This window comes from Aythya ferina (genome assembly GCF_964211825.1).
Source record: "Aythya ferina genome assembly, contig: HAP1_SCAFFOLD_329, whole genome shotgun sequence".
Lineage (NCBI taxonomy): Eukaryota > Metazoa > Chordata > Aves > Anseriformes > Anatidae > Aythya > Aythya ferina.
Window position 1 is genome coordinate 62,255 of NW_028181230.1, and position 18,274 is coordinate 80,528.

The following is an 18,274-nucleotide window of genomic DNA, read 5'->3' on the forward strand; positions in this document are numbered from 1 at the left end:
AACAATATATTTGCCCAGTTTCCTATTCTCTTCCTCCAGCATGAAGTATTATCCTGTGTTGGAAAGAAGAAAAACTACACGCACTTCTCCGCACTCAGTGCAGCTTTTTCTAGTAAGAAAAAAGAAGCCCAGAGATCACACACAGAACGACCATTTTACCTTGTAACTGTTCAGAAGAACAAATTTGAAAATTGTGTTCCAAGGATCTCACTTTCTGAAAATTCCAAAGGAAGAAGTTACAGGTGGACCACATGTAAAGGAATTTCTCCAAGGATGAGAATTCTTCAAGTTATTTCTCTTTCAATCTACTTTTCTTTATTGGCCGAACTTTTAACAGCTGTGCTCATCAGATGCTACTGTTTGACTACAAAGTAGCATAGATCATTTTAAAACCCCAAACAACCAAATCACTGAGGAAACTTTTAAGAAAGGGACTGTGACATTTAAGTGTCTAGATACAATGTGGAGGTACATGTATGTTCATACTATAACACCTTGGGCAGCGTAAGCTTATAAAGACTCCAGACATGTTAAGTGAATGAAAGAGGACAAGCTTTAGGTTGGGCTTTCAGCAGGTATGGCTCCAAACACCACTTGCTAAAGCAGCTAAATGCTCATTAGAGGTGCCTCATGCAAGTAAGTACTGAACTGCCTTTTGTACAGTATCAGGAGGTGGTGATAAATTCTCAAAATTAAAATATGCCATTTGTTGAACACCCGTTTTTCCTTTGCTACCACATCCAGGAGGTTTATATAAAATAAAACCAGGAGGTTTACTTATTTAAAGCACACACTGTTGGTCACATTGTTTCTAATGAAGTAGGTGGGAATTTTCCACCATCTTCAGTGGGAACAGAGATGAGCTGGTGCTTCTGAAAAATACAGATGTAAAAATATCCCCTTCTCCCCAACCCCAGCAAAGCCCAACTTTTAATTTAGGCATGTGCTTTGAAATAGGAAGTTATTTTGTGCATCTATAAGATCATAAACCAGAATAAAATTTAATATTTATTAGAATTTCTTCCAGTAACAGCATTCGACATCTTAACAAACCAGGCTGTGAAATCTTAAAAAAATCTAGGATTACAAAAAAAGTTAAAATAAGTTGTTCCTTATATTTAATGTCAACAAAGAGGAAGATTTTCTATTTAAAAACAAATCTGTCATATAAACAGTATTATTTTAAGAAAACGTGATTAACATGATATGTTATTTTCAGAATGGATACACAGTGTATGAATGCCAATCTGAATGGAATAGGGGGCAGAATACACTACCACCTCAGATATCTCAAAACAGGCTCTTTGAAGAAAGGGGAGGGAGGAGGATCTTTCTAGTGAAATAACTTAGATACCACGCAATGGACAAAAAACGCAAGAGTACAGAAGACATTACATGACACCCTCATTACAACACCCCCTCAAGTCTGGTTATACAGTAAATGAAGTTAGTAAAGTGCATCTTTTAAAGACTTGTCTAGTGAAATAGCTTTTCCAAATATAAAACACAACACAAGACGTGCAGTAACAGTTAATTCATAGTGTAAGTTTTTAAAAACTATCTTTAACTTTTCATTCACCAAAGAAGAAAAGTTTTAACTGCAGTAGTGTTCACATTATTCTTCAATAGGATGCATCCTCATGTGCTTTTGTTACTTGGCAAATCTTTAGATATCGAGCATGGCAAAATTATGCAGTTTAAGCAAGTGCTTCTCTCAATGTAATAATTCTTCAATGGCAGAACGGCCACATGCAGCACAACCACGTTAGATTTTGGGAAGCTTTGGTGCACTAACGACGGGATTGGTCTCTTGCAAATACCTTCTCCCTGCACTCTTATAGTCGTAGGTGCAGGTGTGAGCCTCTGCATAGCGGTGAGTTGCACAGAAGTTGTTTCCACATCTGAAGAATCAAGAATATTAGAAGTTACAAGCTTTTAGAAGCTTTTAACTCTCTGACATGCTGGGAACCCTTTGGCTTAATCATGTCTTGTTTCTTTGTCATAACTGCTTAGATTCCAATCATCCTTGACTGATAACATTAACTGGTAATCAAAATGACATTGTTGTCACGGAATGCTGCAGTTTTGACCCAACAATCTCTTCAGCTTGTAAATTAAGCCATAGCAGTATACCAGGAATCAGCTAGCAAGGATCACAAACACATAAATTAAGAATGATGGGCTCTCATTTATTTTCCTCCTTTTCTTTTTAAGGACCTCACACAACATCAGTAGGTAGACTTAGGAGGACAAAAACATGGAACTAACATAACGGCATTAGGTGAAAGCCGCAATGCATTTCAATTAAAAAACACCACATCACTGAGACCACCAAAATAAATGTTTAGTTCAGCATGATTTCTGCCTGGCATAAACTCAGATTAGTAATTACCAATTTAGTCAGCTGTAAAGATGACAGATGGACTAACTATAGGGAACATAGCTTTCTATATGATCGGCTAAGCATGCATCATTCCAGAATCAGTTGCAAATTGAATGACTTAATATGATAATTTTGCTTTGACAGCTCACCAGTGAAGACTCTTAACAGGAAAAATGATACTATATATGCTGTACCTAATCTGAGCTTGGAAATCAATATTAGTGTCCTGTTGCCTGACGTACTTGATTAAGTTACTTCTTGACAGTAAAGCAATGACATCATCCAAAATCAGAATGCTCTTTAAACAGACTGAGCATTACTTATCCACCTTAACGTAACACACTATTAGACTGTACTTCTCTATTTATCTGTCTGCATTCACAATAAACTTTGCAGCTGTTCCTGAGGCTTGTGTGTGTGGTAACAAATTTATTTTTCTTTGGTTCTTGGTCCTGTAATCACCAGTTCTCTCATATGACTGTATTCTTCATTTGGTTGTTGTTCCATTCTAGTAAGAGGTCACATGGCTGGAGATGTACTTCATTTTTAACCTTAAGCAAGCTGCTTAGTTATTTCTAGAAGAGATTATATCTATTTGCTCAGTAGAAAGTTTTATACTGTCCAAAACTGTTTCAAAAATAAAAACTGAAGAGTCTGTAAGAAGGTACTTCCTCACCCTGAAACTCACCATCACAATTCCCCAATGGCAGAAATCTTCTATTTTGCTCCTGTTTGGCATGAACTAGCTAGGTCATGGGAAACGACACCAAGAAAAGCATATCTTGGGAAAAATATAGCTTTGAGGACTGAGAACAAATGAGTGCTTTTTGCCTTTTTTTTTTTTTTTTTTTTTTTTAAATCTCAGTGATCACCATCAAGCACCAAATCTCATTACATTGTCTACAAACCATGACTTGGGGGAGCAGCACTCTTATATTCTGCTTTTGAGGTGCTTAAAGATGACTGAAGTTTCACAAGAATTTGAACACAATCAATTTTCAAGTTGTCAAATAGAAATTTGTAAGAGGCAAACTGTGCAGATGTGTTACAGTAGGGCCAAATCGGAGGTAGATTTTGTTAAATTAAAAAAAAAAAAAAGTTTTTCTTCAAGTTGTTAATAATTATTGTTGATAAACTTTGCAGAACATAAGTCTGTAGGAAGTTCTCCTGTCACCAGTCTTCTGTATTATATGATCACCAAACAAAGAACCATGACATGTTCATTATTTTCATTATTTCCTGATAACTTGCATTTCTTGATTTTCCTCGAAGAATGTACACCTCAACAGCAGAACAAGTACAACATTCCTGAGCTTTATTTCTTGCAGTTTTTGCTGAACTGAGAATTGCAAACAATTCTATAAACTTCTTTTGTAAATTCTCTTTTGATTTCCTGTGTTCAAGGAGTATCATGCAGCCCAGAAAACCTTTTGGTTTACCCAGCTATCCATTTTAAACAACAGCTGGTTATATACTCAGCCTACCTGCACTCATAGCTGGTTGCCAATCCAGTTTTCTTGCCACAAAGAAAGCAATGCTTTGCAATTTTCTTTTTTGCTTGAACTGAGCCATTCACAGGTGGAAGATGGGTTGCTTCACCTGCTTTCAGAAGTAGAGAGACAGCAAAGACATTTTATTTTTATTTATTCCTGACCACAAACTAATTAAATGTTCTTTTGAAATCCAGATTCATTCTGCATTTCTTAGGATACTTCAGATGGGACCCCCAAGCCTAAACATTGAACAAAAACACAAAAGCCAGAACAGTGAACACACCTCAAGCCTATGAACTTTCAGAAAAGGCAGTGTAATGCAGGAGTCCAATGCATATTTTTGTAACATGTTAAAAGTTCACATAAGCAAAACGTTACAGAAGAAGTCAAACAACTCCTAATACTATTCTCAAATGCAAAAAATAAAAATACATAATGCAATCGGGAAAATACCCCCACACAACAGCTTTCCAAAGAATCAACTGGACATTTAAGTACATAGCATCTAGCATATGCAGTAACTAATAATTCAAGTTTATCAAATAAATAATAGTAACATTTTAAAACCTTGCTGGTACTTCATAATTGCAACAAAAGTGCATTATTAGACTACAGATCTCCATTTAGCTTTGTGGTTTCATAACACACTTTGTGGATGTTCCTTAGACTTCTGTACTTAGAAGCTTATTTTACTCTTTCTGTCCTATAATTCTTGGCTGTTGCTTCAGAACTGGTGAGCACAGAAAGAAAAAGCATCTTTCTTCCATCTGCAGAAAGCAGCTCTTACTCATGCATGCTTACCATATGCTAGGATAATGAAAACGAGCAACACATTCTCTCAAACATTTTTCAGTACTTGAATCACTATATTGTCAGGATGCTGCCCAAAAAAATGACCTCATGAGCTGAGAAGTGGTCCTTGTGCAGTGCACCTTCATCCTAACAGTCATTTCTCAGCTGAGGTGCAGCAGCTGCATGCAACAATTGACACCAGGTAGTCACTACACATTGCAGTCCTGTTTACCAACAGTGCTATCATCCCACTGCTATCCGTTATAGAAATTTCCAGGCAACGTTTGTCAGTGCCATCTACTTCATCATCTAAAAGCATACTGTTCCAGAAGCACGTTAGCCCAGTTTGTGAGAAAGAGAGAGCTTGAAAGACAGTCCTCATGGTGAACCATACCTAAAAAGAAAAACGCTACACCTGTTCTCTAATTTACAGTCTCCACAGCAGTTATAACAAGAAGTAACTAATCAAGGCCTTAAGGTAACAACCTGAATCTGTCCTTTGGCCAGTCATGTAAGTGATTACTACCAATAACCTTTCTCCCAAGAGCATGCATGATATTGAATCACAGAATCATTTACGTTGGAAAAGACCTCTGAGATCACCTAGTCCAACCATAAACCTAGCACTGCCCAGTCCACTACGTGTCTTTTAAACACCTTCAGGGACACTGACTCAACTACTCCCCTGGGCAGCCTGTTCCTGTCACAACCATTTCAGTGAAGACATTTTTCCTAATATCTAATCTAAACCTCCCCTGGTGCATCTTGAGGCCATTTTCTCATTGCTTGTTGCTTGGGAGAAGAGTCTGATCCCCACCTCGCTGTAGCCTCCTTTAAGATAACTAGAGAGCGATAAGGTCTTCCCCGAGCCTCCTTTTCTCCTGGCTGAACAACCCCAGCTCCCTCTGCTAATCCTCACAGGACTGGTGTTCCAGGCCCTTCACCAGACACGCTCCAGCACCTCGATGTCCTTGTAGCAAGGGGCCCAAAACTGAACACAGTACTCACGGCGTGGCCTCACCAGAGCTGGGCACGGGGGAACAATCACTTCCCTGCTGGCCACACTGATTCTGACACTAGCCAGGATGCTATTGGCCTTCCTGGCCACCTGAGCATACTGCTGGCTTGTATTCAGCCAGCTGTCGACCGATCCCCCCAGGTCCCTTTCCACTGGACATAATGACACCCACTTAGTCTTTCATGTGCCTGAAACCTTTCGGAAAATACACTTTTGTCTGACAAAATAGACCAGAGTAGTCTCTTCATCACAGTTCTATCCAAAATGGAGCTGGTGACAAAAAGGTTGGCTTCCCCATACTGCAGATATGCCCGTTAGGGCATCACCTCTTAGGCCACAGAGAATTTATGGACAGATGTGTTTATTAATGTTGACTGCAGAAGATGTGGAAGCAAACCACTGCATTTACCAATTTAACATATGCTTGGGGAGAGGTTAAAAAACACCACAGGATTCAGCAAGTACAGTTTTACCTACATAGGCATTTGTACACACCCAGGACAATTATTTTCTTGGCCAAGTATTTTTCCACAGAGAAGTCAGGAGATAGATCCCTTGAATTGGTTTATGCTCCTAAAGAGATAATACGGTCTAGACTCATGACCATTCTTCTACCCCAGACATACAGCCTGGTTGCTTCAGCCTAGAGACCAACTCATACGGATTAAGAGTTTTCAAGTGCTCCTTTATACAACTTTATTCCTCCTGAGAGAACTAATCACATAAGTTCATATTTAGGCAAATAATATCCTTTTTCAGTAGATGGTAAGCATTAAACACAATACAGTTAACAAGACTAGGGTAGAAAGAACAAAATTATAAAAAAAAATCAGCATGATACCAACAGCCTTCAGTATCCATGTCCTCCCCGCTTTCCTTCGCGGAATTATTTTGTCAAGGCTGTAGTCCTAGAGCAAATGCTACCAATGAATGTAGTCTCTCTGGTTCTAGTGTACTCAGAAGTATTCATAGAACTGGTCTTTTGGAAACTTCAGAGCAGAAAGTCATGTTTTAGTTCTAAAGACGACAAGCATTAAGTATTAAAAAAATGCTAGGGAAGCCACAGCCATATCTACCCAAGATCAGGATGACATCTGTATATCAAATAATTGCTTAAAATGTTTAAGGTTATACCATGCTACAGAAGTGTAACACAGCAAGGACTTTCAAAAATGTATGCCTTACAAAAATATGATTCTTGCCCTCTAAATATGTAATAAATCAGGAATTATCAGTGAGTCGTCTTAAATTATTAAGTCACATTACTTACCTACTCTTTTCCCTACAGCTGCGTTAATTCCATTCACTCCAAGCGTATGAGCAGACTAAAAAAAAATTCCACAATGAAATTACTAGCAGATGGAAATTAAATGAAAGATTAGGCAGTCTGATATCAGATTGTTTGAAACCAATGCTGTATCAATCAATATACCTACAAAAACAGTCCAAGACTTCCATATGAAGAAATTAAAATTCTACAATAAAAAGCCTTACTCAAATTAATAGTCTCCTGTACTTCACAACATACAAAACAAAGTACATTAGAAATCTGAAGCTGGGAACATATGGTGCCAGTCACAGGGAAAACTTTGGATTAAGTGACAATTAGCAAGCAGCAGAATTAAGATGACACTTCAAACAGTCGTAATTTTGTCATTACAATAACTAATAATTTTAGTTGTGAACTAAACAACCACTTTAATTCTTAAGAAAAATTACTTCTAGGATCCATTTAGATAAGCATGCAGCTAATATACCAACAGGAATTTAGAAAACAGTTTCAGACTAGTAGAGATTTACATATGCACCCCACCCCATCTGCATTCCCTGAAAAGACACACAGACATACACAAAATACAGCTTTCATAATGCCAACACCAGAAGAGACAGGAAAACCCCAACTCCTTTGGGGGTATTAGTACTCACTAGAATATAATCAGCAGCTTCGTTTGGTGGAGTAGTTTTCCTAAAGCTTTCTTCCTGAAAATGCTGAAGATTTGTAGGTAGTGCAATACCAGAAGTCCGAAACCTGCCTGTCCCACAGGAACTCTGTAAACTTTCCCTGTTTGTGCTTCGGGCCAGCGAAGCTAGAAATCCTAAGTTATTTACAGAACTCACAGGTTCTTTGGATGCCTTGTTAGTCACATCTGTGATGTCCCTAGCTTCTGCTTTAGCAGTTACATCAGGTCTCTTGCCAAGTGAATCTACTTTCACGCTATGAAATCTAGTAGTCCTAGAAAAAGAGGAGTCTGCTATACTACGGACTTCCAAAGATCGAAGCACATTTGGGGAGGCTGTAGATCTCAAGTTATCAGCCTCAAAGCATTTGGGTTGTGTTTGTGGTTTCAGGGAACTGTGATGTGCCACTTGTGCTGAATAACGAAGAGGTGACAAAAGTGTATTTTTCCGAGGACTTAGTTCACGAGTACTGAGAAGTCCAGTCCCCATTGCTGCAGTGCTCAGCACTTTACTAATAGGTTTTCTATGCTGTTCTAAAACCTTAGATTCTTCATCTCCATCAGACAGTTCAAGTTCTGGGTTCACCTTTCCTGTATCATATATCTCACTACACTGCTCTGTGGTGCTTGCTTCTGTTAACAAAGCGAAAGCATCTGCTTCAGATAAAAGTTTTTCTTCTGTTCCATACAGTTCTACATTTGTTAGATTCGGATACAAAACAGAATCCTCTTCATTTGCTGAGGTCACATTTTCAGACACTTTTTCCAAGTTTGCAGACAGAGATGAAACAGGAGTCAGAATACTATTTGTAGGTACTTTTGCATTTTCTAGTTCAACACGAGATATTTTCGGTGGTAACCTGATGCTACTAACCGAATGAGACCAAGAGGCACTCTGCCAAGTGTCATCTTCCTTAAGAAAGTCATTAGTTGTGGATGGCATTGTTCTACCAGCAGTGGCCAAAGAAGCCAAAGCTGAAAGTGCATTTTGGGAAGACTCCAAAGGATATGAATTCCCAGGAGGAGGTAGGCAGGACTGTCCAATATGGGGGAGCACTCTTAAAAACCGGTGACGAGCAGCAGCTGCTGAGCCACTAGATGGTCGAGGAGCTGTTGGAGGACGAGGTTTCACTTTGACAGTTTTTTTAGGCTATTAAGAAACAATAAGAAAAAAAAAAAACAACGCAACAACAGTTAGTATTTGAATTATGGAAACATTCAGAGGCCTTGCTGAAATCATATTCTCAGGAATTCTGACAGTATATGGCCAGAAATGACCACCAAACCATTCACTCTACTCCACCATGTATTGCTAACCACCAAAATTTCACACCACCATCAGAATATTAGAATCAAACATTACAACCTGAAAAGGCTGTACATCATAGGGATTAGAAAAGGGAAAGCAGAATGCCAAAGTTATCCAGAAGAGCTTAGGGTCTCAGCCAAGAACAACCATGAAAGAAAAAGCATAACATTTTCATCTAGCATCTAGGGAACCGAGACAGACATTAAATAATTTTACTAATCCAGATCTCCTGAACACCACCTGTATGTTTTATCTGGTAGACAATCTCATCCTTGTATTTAACTTTATAGGTCTTTTAGTTACAGTATTTCTAATCCCATTTAAAAATTAAGTTCCACTTAAGAGCAAGTCCAGAACTTCCATTTAAGAGAAACACTGTTTTGTACCAGAGGATTGATGCAAAATAACACTACTTAAAGCATCAGAAGAAGAAGAAGGAAAAAAAAAACAAAACACACAAATCCAGGACCCATAGTGAATTCTTCGAATACTGACAGGTCAATCCAGGTAAAGCCTATGCCTCACAACAGAAGAACATAAATAAAATAGCATTCATCTTTCTTAAATGGATATTAAATCATATACCCTTTATCACTCTACTTCCCAAGACAGTAAAGTATCTGACCTGTTTTCTAGAAAAGCCAGTATTGGGAAAGTGTGAACTACTTGATTATAAAAGAATTGAAATCACAGCTTTACCTTTTTACTTAGATTCATGTTTTCCATCTTTGCCTTGAGCAGTTTCATTTTATTCATAGTAATTGAATTCTCAATAATCTGTTGGCCAGAAGGTGATGCCTCCGTCTCATCTTCATCATCGGCATATAAGTTATACACTGAACCACCACTGAAAATAATAAAAGAAAATTTGTTTTCACCCTCTAAGCAATTTAATTATGTTTTCAATGTAGAGTATTCTGACAACTAGAAAGTCAAATCCGTAGGTGATCTGTTGACAAAGCATTACGTAAAACTGTATGCAGAGACATTTCGAATCCATTTATTTTAGAAAATAAGCATTCCTTATTAGAGTGCTCACACAAAGTGCTGATGCTGAAACCAGAACATAGCCCCGCTTCTGGGAAGTTGTTATACCATATACAGTTGGTTCACACTCACTATATATTTTCCCCACAGAGGGAATATCCAGTTCCACAAGTGTCTCCTGAAGGTATGGCCAAAGCTGTTAACAGTGTGATTCAGACAACAAGCTGATCAGTTTTCCAATTAACCAGACACTGGCATGGAAGGAAAGTCCAAATTTCTATCCATCCTGAGGGGTGTTCTCACCATAAATGGAAATGGAGGGGTCACCCATGTGGATGTGATATTCTATTTCTCCTTTTCAAAATAAAAACAAAAAATAAAAAAGGATCAGTTTAGGTTTCCAAAAAGTCTCACATTTGGAAAAAAAATTATACAGATTAGAATTGCTAGACCTAAGACAAAATATTTTAACTCAAGTAGTCACTGGAAATTTATAGCATCACACTGAAGTTTTGCATTCTGTTAGAATACAGAATGGAAAAAGACAATGTTTTAAAGTCATTATCTGGATTGTTTTTCCTATGAAGCATTAATCACCAACACACATCCAACATTTGACAGAGAAATAAAAGAACCATTAGGAGTGTCTATTCACTACAAATTGATGCATTTTCAACACTGTATATAGAACATTTTAGAATGTTTTAATTCTTCCATTAGGCTGTCAACATCTAGAAATGGTGACAATCAGGCGATTCCCTTGTGTTCATACAAATGTCTTAGTAGATATGACAAAAGTTTCTTCTCTCCAAATAAGACCAAGGAAGAATTAAAGGTTGTGGGAAAGTCAGTACCAAAAAAATATTTTTCACTAATTAAAGCTGGCATCTTACCTTATTCTTGGAAATACTCTGCTGGCTTTAGTCAAGAGCCAGTGTTTATGTACTGACTCTCCCAATCCATTTCCTAAAATGTAGCAAAATTCTGAAGGCAACACAGCTGGGAGACAGATTTTTAAAAACAAGATGGCAGCAGAACAGTCCAGTCATTTCTTACCAGAAACTGAACAGCTCTGTATGGAAATGGTCAGTACAAACATTACATACCTCTCCTGGTAAAGAACCAACACTACAGAATTATTTCAGAATTTTAAATCTGCAAAGACTTCAGTTATCAACTCAAACACATTCTTTGAACTCCCCTTCATTCAAGAAAAGGATAGAAAGAAGAGGGATGCAACAGTCATGTCTCCTTTCTTCCTCTTTATGCAAAAAGAACTGTTACTCTTTTTCTTGCATTTTCTGACTAAATAAGAGAAAAAACACCAAAGAAGGGCTAATAAAGGAGTTTTTGCTTTAACATGATCGTAAAGTTATGAGAGTTGGGACGGGGATCTTTGCTCTTGATGATACTTATAGTCCATTTTTTAACTGACTTTGTCCACAGGTATCAACATTCCTGAGATCTTGCTCATAAAATGTGTGTTTCAAAGATGATCCATATCTTGTTAAAAAACTTTTTTCTTGCCATCAGTGCTCTACCACAATTTCAGGTATTTTATTTTAACCCAGAGACAGTAATCATTGTATGTATTTACACCTTGTCAAGTTTTAACTGTTAACTCAACTGCAGGCAAAGTAAAATGATCTGGAGAACTATAAAACAAAACCATTTATAAATTGTAGTCACTGAATTCTGCTAATGTGAGACAAACTGACCTTGCTTTCTTTGCTTTCAAACGGGAGCAAGAAGAGGTACTTAAAACATTGCAAGCCTTGGTCATGGAGAAAATGCAGATAGTCCCTACAACAGTACAACTCCTTTTCTTGCACCTGTACGAATATTATGTTCTTCAGGAGATTAAAAAACCTGACCAAAAGCTGCGCTATAAAGACAGCCTAATATTTCTCCAATAGATTTTATCAATTTTGGTAGCTTCAGTAAGAAACAGACTAGCAGTCTGTTTACTGTAACACGGTAGCATACGTGACAGTCTCACTCATTTGATTGTATCAGTACTTCAATTCCAAGACGAGTTTGGGGTCTCAACTGCAACTTATCTGAGGTCTAGTTATGTCCAAGGGCCAGCTCTATTAGTAATCATTTAAGTATACATAAAAACAAGTAAAAAATAAAAACAGTTTTTCTGAAACTTCAGGCCAACCCTGCCAGGACTTTGCACTGCTAATCAGTTATCTTCCTGACTAAATATTTGGTCAAGCCATATCCATATGGAAAAGATTTACCCCCGTGAACAGAGAAATCTATACAATACTAAATAAGTATCTTAAGATATAAAAGTTTTTTTTTTTTTTAATAGCTTTTTTTTTGATTTTCAAAAGTTTTTAATATCCCTATTGCCAAGTTGACTCTCTTATGTAAAGTTCTCTTTGAGAAGGGGCTGGAATTGCCTCAAGCACAAGGTCAGCATTACCTCACTTTACTGACACACACAAATAGACAACAGTTAGCATGACCACTGACCATAAAGTCCTACTGTATAGTTAGGCCACTCAGTTACAGCAATTTGGTAGCCCTTAGGCCACCACTCTTCCAAAATTCCAGATATTCTTTTGACAAAGTCAACACAGCATCCCCATCTTGATGAATAACAGTAAGATTAAAACCAACTTTACCTCAAAGATTCAGATAATGGTGTTAAAGTGCCATCTCCCCGGTCTACCACGCGGAAGAAATTCAGCTGATCTCCTTCTCGATATACTAAGAAGGTGACTTGTTTGTTAGATGGCCCTTTCTCCCAGATCTCATCTCTACCAGGATCCATGTATTCAGCCATTTCCCTTATAGGGTCTTCTACAGGAACTACAGAGAAAAACAGAATAAGGACAAATTATTGCACCTTTGAAGTCCCATATTTCTGGCAAACCCCTCACATTTTCAGACCATGCCTAAAGTCAACTGTAGTTATGACACAAAAGCATTTTAACAGGCCTTTCCCCTGGAAAACAACAGCAATAAGATTCAACTTGAAATAGTCAGTTTCAAACATTCTTGCTGATCTGTAAGTGGCATTCTCTAGATTCAAGTTAGATGCTTAAATATGTACACACGAAACATCTGGCTCAGGTCCCTCTCTGCCAGTTTTGCAGCTCTACATTGCAGTAAACTGTTTATTAGCAAACGGAGACTAAGAAACAACAAAGAAGTCTTTGTAAATAAACTAGTTTAGAATATAACTACTAGTCCAATTGTTTTAATAATCCATCCTCTGAAAACTTCTTTCTGTTCAATCACCTAACTATAATTTATTCTGTTCCATAGGTACGCTAACTGTCCTACTCTCACCTCTTCTGACAGACAAATGAGGAAAAATGTAGTAGCACCTACCAAACCATACAGAGAAGCAACAGAAGACCTTATTATGACCATACATATTCTGGAGAGTGCTTGGGAGGTATTTTTACATCCCATATGCAGGAGGCTGGCTGAATTGATGAATACAAATCTGAACTTTGGAATTAAAGTAGTCTGGTTCATCTTGAATGTTAAATTAGCTGTTCCTCCTTACCATCACATTACCACTATCTTTTCTTGTTCCATTAATGTATAGGATGCCACTTCACAAAAAGCTGTCCCACCAACACTGAGATGTGTGAAAGAAAGGAAGGAATAGCCTAAGAAATCAGCTAGTTACTGAATAGCTGGCCCAGTAAGATCATCACATTATGCCTCTCCCTGATTTCCAAGAGCTGAAAGGAGAAATTCTTTCTATATTGGTGATTATAGAATACATCTTTAAGCATCTCTCTCAAGCTCTGCTGTAGATAAATAGGAGATGGGAAGTATGACACAAAACAGCTTAGAAGACTTCTAGTTCATTAAGAATAAGGTACAATTATAGTTGCATAACCCAAAGATATCAAGTTAAGTAGAAGCAGTAACATAGGAGGCAGGCCAGCCCCTCCCACAAATAATTTTAAAACATTTTAGAGGTAAGTTTATTTCATGGTCAGAAGAATGTGTCTAAAATAAAGTTACTGGAATCACTTTTTTTTTTCCCCTGTAAAGAGCCTCATTTTGGGTAATTCTCTCACTGCAGAATAAAATAAAACAAAATTTAGTTCAATCATTTTAATTTTACATGGAAACAAGTGTATCCCTGTATTCTTTTATTAGCACTCAGGACTCCTAACGGGATGTTTTTCAAGAAGAACAAATAAACATTTTCAGAAAACTTTTCACAGCTGGAATTATCCTACTGTCAACTGCTACTAGATGACAATCAGTCCTCTCATGGTACTGACTTCTCTTGAAGCAAAGATTAACATAGTTCTCCTGCAATAATAAAACTTAAAATTTTAATTCAGTTAAGCGTACAATTTAAATATGCCTTGTTTTACAAAATCTACCTATGGTAAACTACACTGAGAGCAACTGAGGCTTAATTCCATTAAAGCACTCAAATGTTAGGCACAACATTTTGATTGTCTTTGAGAGCTCAGCTCAGTTTACAAGTGGATTTCCCAACCTGAAAGTTACGCTGAGTGCTTTCCAAGTAAAAAAAACATCAAGGAGATTTCTTCACTTTCAGCTTTCACTTCTCAATGGATGATTCACTTAACCAAGACTAAATCAATGTCTGATTCTTACTAACTAAATTTTAAAATGTAATCATATGATGACATTAAAGGAGCATTTTTTTCAGATGAAGGATTGCTGATGCTGTACATCCAAAGATATTTCTTAAACTAAGGGCAAACAAAACAAAAGAGATGGTGCGCTTGTTATGCTGAAGAAGAAAAGATGGTAAAAACATCCCTCTGTTTTTGTCAAGTATTTTCCAATTAATTTGGAACTGAACCTGCTTGTTTGAAATACTTAGCTGCACGACGCCATTTACAGTTATGTTACAAGAAAACCATAATTTTTAACCAAGTTAACACATACCTCTTCTAGTGTTAATAGGTCCACCTCGCATAGCCAGAACTAACTTCAGAGTGCAGCCTTCTGAAATGCTGTAAATAACAATAAATACATTTTTATAACATTTTCCATTGCCTATACTAACAATCATATAGAAACATTCATTGCAATTTTATTCTATACTTACTTATAATCATTCAAACAATAGTCATCCTTCAGTTCCATATTATTCCAAATTAAGTGCTGCTGAGAGACAGGAATACCTAAAGGGGGAAAAGAGATTAAAATTAGAGTTTGATGGGAGGGTTTTGGGGGAGTTTTGCTTTTGGAAGAAACAGGGGTATATAGAAAAGAATCGAGAAAGGGGATCACAAGAGAAGGAATGAAGCAGGACAAGGACATGCACTTGGACAGCAGCCCTCAGTCATGACATCCAACCTACTGAATAATTATTAAGAACAAAGTTAAGGTTTTCAGTAAGCTTGTGCTTGCACGTGGAGCTCAATCATTTGGCTCAGGAGGTCTGTAGAAGCATTCAGTTGCTTCAGACTTATTGAATACCTGCTCTTTTCCAGACATTGGTCAAGGGAGGGTTGGTTTGTGTTCTTCCCATACAAACGTTAATCTGCACCTCAGTTTCTTGGTTTCTGACAGGAAAAATGGGATAAAATTTCTAACTACAGAGCTGCTGAATAATTTATCTGGCTGACATTCTGTGTTACTCACGGTAAAGACAAGGTCACATTAAGTAACTGGTGGCAGCTCAGTTAACAGCTCAGGTGTTAAAGGTGTTTTTATCACTGTTTGACTTGGAACCTGAAAGTTCACATGTACAATAAACTTCATACTAGACAACTTTTACTTGCTTTAAGTGTTCTTTTAATCCATCAGAATGCTTTATTGTTTATATCCAGTAATACTCATTTCCAGCTCAAGTTCTGGGACAGATTTAGAATGACTTTTGTTAAAAAGAGGCAAGCATACAAACTATTTGTTCCTTATTAAGGATCCACAGTCTACACAATGACTATCTGTTTCCTCTTGCCTATACAGTCAAGTAATTTAAATACAGACCTAACACACATTAAAGAGAATAAGCACAAGCAGGTAGAACCCAAGGTCTTCACACAGTTTTATTGAAATGCTGCCACCTTCCACATTTTGAATTGAGTACCAGCCAGGATAGTTATGAAAGGATGAGACATCTTTGACCACCAAAAAGCATGAAGGCTACTGAGAAGAAGAATAGCTTTTTCTGCCTTTGAAAAAAAAAATAAAAAATCTTCCCTTCAGCATCAAAAGGAAGTAAATTCCGTTTAGCCTGCCTAGTGAAACCCAGGTAATTAAGATTTCACTGTGCGTTCCTGAAAAAATTTAATTAAATTGGAATCTATAGAGGCCAAGAACTATTTGTTGAAAATGGTCTAAACACCACTCCACAGATTAAGCACCGAAAGTTATAAATATATTTTCCAAAAGGTTACATTAAAGTAATCACACACTTTCATCTTGGACAGTTCAGTGTCAGATCATGCCATTCACTGCCTAGTTGCATGCTCAGATACTTAAAAGGAGATGTAAATAGCAGTACTACACAGACTCCTCAAAATATACCTGGGGAAAAGAGAATGCAAAGATCAGTCTTCCAGTTGTTTTGCCAAAAACCTCTCAGCTTCCTGAGGCTTGCAACAGCAAGAGGCCAGTTAAGTAGCCCCTTCTAACACTGGAGAAAGGGCACCAACGCCCATCACCAGCAAGGACGAAAAGGGGGCCAAATTCTGGTGAAAATCCAAGCAGATTCAACAGACAAGCAGGAAACCTGCTAAGTGGACACCCCCGTGGAAAACACAGATTGCATTTTTGGTGCAACTACCAGAGTTTTTAGTAAGTTTTAGAGAAGATCACAATGTTCTTTTCTCACCATAGCTAGCATCTAGATTTTGTCCTTTATGAATGACCGACACATTACCGCACTTGGAAGGCAGTCAGAACGAGTCTCGCATTCTCCGAAGTACACAAGACTTTTATGAGGGGAATGTGTTCATATAGTAGACTAACATAATAGCTGTTACCCTGCCAGCTATTGAATAACTGGTTATTGGTTATGTTTCAAGTCTGCAGCATAAGCAAAACAAGAACACGCTGGCAAGAGCCAGCAAGTCTGCAGTGAAGTTCTTTTCTTTGTTGTTTTGTAGTCCTCTGATTACAAACAGTCATTACTGTCTGCATTTGTTATGGTTTCAGCAGCCTCCAAGGAGCAATTTCCAATTACTTTGATAAACTGAGAGAGTCTATGTTAAAAAGGCTGCCTCGCAACTGGCAGTGCTGCAGTGAAGCATGGTTTTGTTCATCCAACAATGACAATGTAATTTTGATGAACAGATGAAAATACTATACTCTGGTGTAATGGGAAACAGATGAGTCTTTATTACTAATTCCATTTTATGCTGCTTTCTAAGAATTCTGTACTTATACACAAATGAAACGGGATGTGCTTTACAGGTTCAAGTGCAAGAAAATATGCATCAGCTGTTCCTCTTCTGGATTATAGTAAGCCTTTCTTGAAGAGACATTTGCACAAGGGATCAGTACATGGAATTGGCAACCATAATGACAACTGCAAGATACTCATCTGCTATCCCCTCCTCCCTAAGCAGCACATGACTGTATCACTAGTCTGCTCTAAATTGGTCCAGAGCAGAAAGGAAAACGAAGCAAAAAGCTAAAGCTCAACGCTCGAATGGAAGGGGGCAAGCCAAATGATGCTGTGAGAGAAAAGAAGTTTCTTCAGGCTGTCAGCACATCTGCAGCCATTTCAATAGACAACACAACCTACTAAAATGGTGGCAAGGGGGGCAAAAAAGAGGGAAGTAGGGATTTGATTCGATCTCTGAATCATCCCGTCAGTCACACCCTTAAGGTTCACTCCTTTGCTTTTCTTTCTGGCACACCAAGTAAGCTCGTAGAAATGGATGTTGGTTGACACCCAGAAAAACCCACAGATTTCAGAGTAAGCTTGATTTTATGTTGTGGGTAGAAGGTTACTATGTTTAAAAACACAAATATTTCAAAGTCAAAGTTCAAACTTGGTACTTATCTTTCATCTAATGTTGAAACTGCTGGAGACTTTCTTAAATATTTACTTTGTGTTCCTGCTTACAGCCAGGCTGGGCCCACAGTCTTGATTTTGCCCCATTACCTAGCTACATTATGGAAGAGCTGCAAAGATTCCCAACAACTAACAGCAGCAGGTACTGGTTTTATAACTGTCAAAATCCCCAGATACCATTTGCATGACAGTAACCTACATTAGCGTACATATTTCCTGGTATTATCCACAATTATTTTACAGATCAAAAAATTAATCACTACTAGGCGTGTGCTGTCTAAATGCTCCTTCCTAAAATTCAATATAATGTGTTTCTGAATGAAGAATACTAAACCTTGCCC

At 37.7% G+C, this 18,274-nt stretch overlaps 1 protein-coding gene across 3 annotated transcripts; it reads right to left on the reverse strand.

Moving 5' to 3' along the window:
- Positions 1-995: 995 nt before the first annotated feature.
- LOC311429109 (AN1-type zinc finger protein 4-like) lies at positions 996-15,167 on the reverse strand. Of its 3 annotated transcripts, none has more exons than XM_084540241.1 (8): positions 15,012-15,167; positions 14,849-14,916; positions 12,577-12,763; positions 9,653-9,800; positions 7,613-8,794; positions 6,957-7,011; positions 3,868-3,982; positions 996-1,901 (listed from the first exon to the last, which is right to left on the reverse strand). In XM_084540241.1, exons 1-8 carry the CDS (start codon positions 15,047-15,049, stop codon positions 1,766-1,768), a joined length of 1,929 nt encoding a protein of 642 aa, XP_084396367.1. In that variant the 5' UTR covers positions 15,050-15,167; the 3' UTR covers positions 996-1,765. The 3 variants fall into 3 exon arrangements, with proteins under 3 accessions (XP_084396367.1, XP_084396366.1, XP_084396368.1); XM_084540240.1 differs by having other exon boundaries at positions 3,868-3,985; XM_084540242.1 differs by lacking the exons at positions 12,577-12,763; positions 14,849-14,916; positions 15,012-15,167 and adding an exon at positions 10,073-10,265 and having other exon boundaries at positions 3,868-3,985.
- Positions 15,168-18,274: the final 3,107 nt, after the last annotated feature.

What these genes read in the sequence shown, in the direction of transcription:
- LOC311429109 (XM_084540240.1), bottom strand. Translation starts at nt 15,049, where the DNA reads ATGGAACTGAAGGATGACTATTGTTTGAATGATTATAA. An exon ending in TATTGTTTGAATGATTATAA is followed by an intron (nt 14,917 to 15,011) that starts GTAAGTATAGAA and finishes TGTTATTTACAG; the next exon opens with CATTTCAGAAGGCTGCACTC. An exon ending in AAGCTGCTGATTATATTCTA is followed by an intron (nt 7,012 to 7,612) that starts GTGAGTACTAAT and finishes ATTTTTTTTTAG; the next exon opens with TCTGCTCATACGCTTGGAGT.